General features: G+C 53.4%; 1 protein-coding gene across 1 annotated transcript in view; it reads right to left on the reverse strand.

Moving 5' to 3' along the window:
* The window catches only part of P4HB (prolyl 4-hydroxylase, beta polypeptide), a 26,429-nt gene that overhangs the window by 11,586 nt on the left and 8,847 nt on the right, over window positions 1-5,996 (reverse strand). Inside the window, exons 5-7 of the mRNA XM_011933364.1 lie at window positions 4,950-5,231; window positions 931-1,064; window positions 615-752 (exon numbers count right to left, since the gene is read on the reverse strand). Coding sequence (XP_011788754.1) covers window positions 615-752; window positions 931-1,064; window positions 4,950-5,231 — 554 coding nt within the window. The remainder of the gene's footprint in view (window positions 1-614; window positions 753-930; window positions 1,065-4,949; window positions 5,232-5,996) is intronic.

Consider the following 5,996-nt stretch of genomic DNA (forward strand, 5'->3'; position numbering starts at 1 on the left):
CGTCTCAAAGAAAAAAAAAAAAAAGGCAAATGGGGCTGGGTGTAGTGGTTCACGCCTGTAATCCCAGCACTTTGGGAGGCTGAGACAGGTGGATCATGAGGTCAAGAGATTGAGACCATCCTGGCCAACATGGTGAAACCCCATCTCTACTAAAACAAAAATTAGCTGGGCATGGTGCACACCTGTAGTCCCAGCTACTTGGGAGGCTGATGCAGGAGGATCGCTTGAACCCAGGAAGTGGAGGTTGCAGTGAGCCAAGATTGCACCATTGCACTCCAGTCTGGCAACAGAGCAAGACACCGTCTCAAAATAATAAATAAATAAGGCAAATGTTGTTACATGTTTTATCCTAAATGGAAAAAAAAAAAAAGCTAACAGTCAAAAGCAGCTCTTCTGGGATGGCTGTGGCAGGAGAGTGGCCAGAGGGCCCACAGCTGAATGCAAAGGCCACAGGTGTCAGTGCTGCCTACAACCCAACTTGGCAAAGCTGCAGAACACACCTATTGGGCCAAAGGTGCCAGGAGCAAAGTTCCCTTAATGATAAGGAGAGCAACGCCACCCTCTGCAGACCAACCCCGGAACTAACCCGGGCAGAGCTGCCTGGGCCCACTCACCTTCTTAAAAAGGACAACCCCATCTTTGTCGAGCTGGTATTTGGAGAACACGTCACTGTTGGAAGTGATCCCAAATGGTATGTCATCGATGGCCTCTGCTGCCTGCAAGAACTGCTTGGCAGAGTCTGACTCCACATCCTGAACAAGGAGGGAAAAGCAGAGGTAGTCACAGGCCCACAGCACCAAGCAGTAGGGGGAGACCCTGTAATGCCTGGGCCCGGGGGGGAAATATGCAGAACTGCCAGCCGCAGGCCGTGGACCCCTCCTCAATGGATGACAGAAAAAAGAAAGACTGGAATGACGCTCTGGTCTCTACCTTGAAGAAGCCGATGACAGCCACCTCGCTGGACTCCACCAAGGACTCTGCAGCTGCGCCGTCAGGCAGGGTGGTGGCAGCCGGGCCCGTGCGCTTCTTCAGCCAATTCACGATGTCATCAGCCTCTCTGCCAGCTAACCCCAAACAAATGTAGGTTCCACTCTCAAACAGGGAGTGCCGCCCGCCCTGCCGGGCCTGTTCCTGTCTCTACTCTCTGCCAGCCAGGTTGAGGACACCTGACTCACCCTAAGCAAGATGTTTTCCCACCACGGAAGAGGTCTAGTGTCATCGGCCCGCCTCCTAAACCCCAGTGTATGTGAGACTGTGGTTGTGTTTATGGCGAGTGGGGAGGAAAGAGGATGATTCTCTCTACGAATAACAGGATCACAAACCCGTTTTTTTCCTCTGATCTCTTGGCATTTTGTTTTCTCTTTTGACACAGGGGCTCACTCTGTTACCCAGCTGGAGGCAGGATCTTGGCTCACTGCAGCCTCCACCCACTGGGCTCAAGCAATCTTCCCAACCTCAGCCTCTCAAGTAGCTGGGGTACAGGTGCACACTATCATACCCAGCTCATTTTTGTATTTATTGTAGAGATGGGGTTTTGCCATGTTTCCCAGGCTGGTCTTTAACTCCCATGCTCAAGCACTTTGCTCACTATGACTTCCCAAAGTGCTGGGATTATACACATGAGCCACCAATCCCAGCCTTTTTTTTTGGAAGATAGGGTCTTGCTCCGTCACCCAGGTTAGAGTGCAGTGGCATGATCATGGCTCACTGCGACCTCGAACTTCCGGGCTCAAGCAATCCTCCCACCTCAGGCTCCCAAATAGCAGGGACCACAGGCATGTGCCCCCACACCCAGCTAACTTTCGCTCTTGTTGCCCAGGCTGGAGTGCAATAGTGCAATCTCGGCTCACTGCAACCTCCACTCCCGGGTCCGAGCAATTCTCCTGCCGGAGCCTCCCGAGTAGCTGGGGATTACAGGTGCCCACCACCACACCTGGCTAATTTTTAGTAGAGATAGGGTTCCCCATGTTGGCCAGGCTGGTCTCACTCCTGACCTCAGGTGATGCACCTGCCTCGGTCTCCCAAAGTTCTGGGATTACAGAGGTGAGCCACTGCACCCGACAAATTTTTCTTTTTCTTTTTTTTTGAGACAGAATCTACCTCTGTTGCCCAGGCTGGAGAGTGCAGTGGCACGACCTTGGCTCACTGCAACCTCCTCCTCCCAGATTTAAGTGATTCTCCTGCCTCAGCCTCCCAAGTAGCTGGTATTACAGGAGCCCGCCACCATGCCCAGCTAATTTTTGTATTTTTAATAGAGGTGGGGTTTCACTGTGTTGGTCAGGCTGGCCTTGAACTCCTGACCTTGTGATCTGCCCGCCTCGGCCTCCCAAAGTGCTGGGATTACATGCGTGAGCCACCGTGCCCGGCCAATTTTTCTATTTTTTGTAGAGATGGGTTTCGCCATGTTGCCCAGGCTGGTCTCAAACTCCTGGGATCAAGCAATCCACCTACCTCGGCCTCTCAGTGCTGGGATCACCGGGATGAGCCACCGTGCCCAGCCCCAGTTAATTTTTTTTTCTTTTTTTTTTGAGATGGAGTCTCGCTCTGTCGCCCAGGCTGGAGTGCAGTGGCGCGATCTTGGCTCACTGCAAGCTCCGCCTCCTGGGTTCACGTCATTCTCCTGCCTCAGCCTCCCCAGTAGGTGGGACTACAGGCGCCCACCACCCGTCCGGCTCATTTTTTGTATTTTCAGTAGAGACGGGGTTTCACTGTGTTAGCCGGGATGGTCTTGATCTCCTGATCTCGTGATCTGCCCGCCTCACCCTCCCAAAGTGCTGGGATTACAGGCGTGAGCCACCGTACCTGGCCTGCCCCAGCTAATTTTTCTGTTTTTTGTACACAGGGTTTCACCATGTTGCCCAGGCTGGTCCTCTGTATTTTTAAAATTTTATTTTTTGAGATGAAGTCTCACTCTGTTGCCCAGGCTGGAGTGCAGTGGCACAATGTCAGCTCATTGCAACCTCCATCTCCCGGGTTCAGGTGATTCTCCTGTGTCAGCCTCCGGAGTAGCTAGGATTATAGGCACGCACCACCACGCCTGGCTAATTTTTGTATTTTTAGTAGAGATGGGGTTTCACCATATTGGCCAGGCTGGTCTCGAACTCCTGACCTCAGGAGATCCACCCATCTCAGCCTCCCAAAGTGCTGGGATTACAGGCATGAGCCACAGCGCCAACCTGCCCTGTGCGTTTTCTAAATTTTCTTTGACGTGTACATTAATCAAACACACATGTTCTCACCCAGGAGTCTGACACCAGGCCTCATCTTAGAGCTGGTCAGTAACTCAAAACTCAGTGCCAGTTTTTCTACCTGTGGGAACAGGCTGACACCTAGTCCACCTAACTCCCGCCTCCTAACTTATCCCAGGCATTTCAGGAGTTCTTGCCAATAGCCCACCCTACGTGTCTCCCAGATTAGGAAGACAACACGCTTTATGCCACCAAAGGCAATCAAAGGACAGGGAAGAAACCTACTCCTCCTGGGAGACTGAGGCTAAGGAATGCTGACCCTTTCCCTCTTAGACCTTGACTCCCTGGTCCGAATGGGGAAAACCCCATTCAGATGTAGAAGGATTCTGCCAGTGCTAACAAGACGGTCACCAGTGACAAGTGGATTTGGGAGTGCTCATCTCATCTGCAAACCTGAGTGTTAGTGACAGAACCACGGTGACTTTGCACAGAGCACTTCCCATTCCAAAAGTGAACATGTGTAAAAAATTGGAACATCAATCACGCCTGTAATCCCAGCACTTCGGGAGGCTGAGGCAGGCGGATCACGAGGTCAAGAGATCGAGACCATCCTGGCTAACATGGTGAAACCCCATCTCTCCTAAAAATACAAAAATTAGGCCGGACGTGGTGGGTCATGCCTGTAATCCCAGCACTTTGGGAGGCCGAGGCGGGCAGATCACGAGGTCAAGAGATTGAGACAATCCTGGCCAACATGGTGAAATCCCATCTCTACTAAAAATACAAAAATTATCCAGGCTTGATGGTATGCACCTGTAGCCCCAGCTACTCAGGAAGTTGAGGCAGGAAAGTCACTTGTACCCGGGAAGCGGAGGTTGTAGTGAGCAGAGATCACACGGCACTCCAGCCTGGTGACAGAGCGAGACTGTCTCAAAAAAAAAAAGGAAAAAAAGGAAAAAAAGAGAGAACATCAAAACAGCCAAGTGAGAGGCAACCACAGAGTTGCTGCCACTAGAACAGGACAGGGCACACCTGCTTAAGGGGACAACCCTGCTAACACTGGAATGAACTGCTTTCGGGCCGCCCATCATGTGCATCTGATGTGCCACAGAACTGGTTTTATAGATGAGTCTGCTTTTGCCACAGTCACTGATTTGGCTACACAGGGTCTTGGCCTCCACGAAGGCAGCTTCAGAGGTGGCAGATGAGCAGCTGAGGGCCTGTGCTACAGACAGAGCCGGGTGGGCTTGGATTCGAGGTCTGCTACCAACAGGCGCAATGCTGTTACTCAGCTGCTCTAAGCCTCAGCCCTTTGTCTGGGAAAGGCCTGCCTCACAGAGAGGATGCAAGGAGAAATCACGCAAGCACGTGGCGCGGCAGCTGGCACGCTACAAACAATAGCTAGCAGGTGTCACCCCGAGAGCTACAGCTACGCTGCTGCTCCTAGGAAGAGGGGCAGCACAAAGAGCCCATGTGGCCAGAAAGGCACCAGTCTCCCTCTCCTCGCTAGTCAGTCTCCAAACAGACCTCAGTCAGCCAACCCCAGAGTGGCACCAGACAAGACAGGTTCTCTACTCGAAGGTTCTTCCAGGATGAAAACTTTCCTCACAGGACCCTCAGGACACAACCAGGAGAACCCAGCCTGAGGAAAGGGATCCCTCCCAGCCTCTGGAACCCGGCCTCCCCACCACTCAGACTGCTGCCTGTGCCCTTCCAAGCTGGCAGACCAGTCCCTCTCTAAAGACAGTGCCACAGCCACACCTGTATATTCCTTGGGGGAAGCCGTGTCTCCGTTCCTGAAGAACTTGATGGTGGGATAGCCGCGCACGCCGTACTGCTGGGCCAGGTCAGACTCCTCCGTGGCGTCCACCTTGGCCAACCTGATCTCGGAACCTTCTGCCTTCAGCTTCCCAGCGGCTTTGGCATACTCAGGGGCCAGAGCCTTGCAGTGGCCACACCAAGGGGCATCTGGAAGCGAAAATGAGATGCTAGAAAGCAGCCTTGATCTCTCGGCACTGCTTCCCTTTCTCCTCTGGCACTTCCCTTCATAAAAACCTTATCTACTCACCAAGATAACCCCTCCTAACGCACAAGGCTGAGCTGATAGCCTGGTGCTCTTGGGCAATATCAGGACAGAGGCCGTGAACAACAAACCACTACCAACCAACACCAGCGCCCACTCTGCTATGTCACCGTCAGCACAGGAAGACAAACCTCTCAATGGTTGCTGACTTCTTATTACCTGTAGGCAACCAAGGCAAGGGTCTCCCTAGAATTTCCCTTAAGAGTACACACAAAAGTGAAGAAGTGAACGTGGCGGCCTGTACCAGCTCTGGCTGTGAGTAGGGGATGCACATCCGTGCACACAGGCCCTGAGTTGCTTAGAGTGTGGGAATAAGACGATCTGTCAACAGAGTTAGCAACTGTGTCCGGCACAAGATTCCCACCCCAGGGACAGAGCTCAAATCCTTATGGACGTGAGGAAGGCTTCGGATTCTCGTCCGAATGATGGACGGATTCTCGTCCATCGGAATGACTACTGTGGCAAGGTGAAGGTGGGGTGGGCAGGAGCGGGGCGCCTTCCGGGTCGGTCCCCGGGGACGACTCGGCAGGGCTGGACCCTGGCGTGCTCTGTTGGCTCACACAGGCCGATCCTGTTCTTCTCGCACTAACAGGAAGATACTGCCGTGCGCAGGGCGCGTACCTGGACGGCCCCCCGGCTCCCAACCAGGCTCTCATCCCCGAGAAACCCCGGACACGGCCCCCAAGGCGGGCAGGAAGGGCGCCCTTGAGTCCCGGGCGCGCCGG

Source organism: Colobus angolensis, unplaced genomic scaffold (assembly GCF_000951035.1).
Source record: "Colobus angolensis palliatus isolate OR3802 unplaced genomic scaffold, Cang.pa_1.0 Scaffold1, whole genome shotgun sequence".
NCBI classification, from domain to species: domain Eukaryota; kingdom Metazoa; phylum Chordata; class Mammalia; order Primates; family Cercopithecidae; genus Colobus; species Colobus angolensis.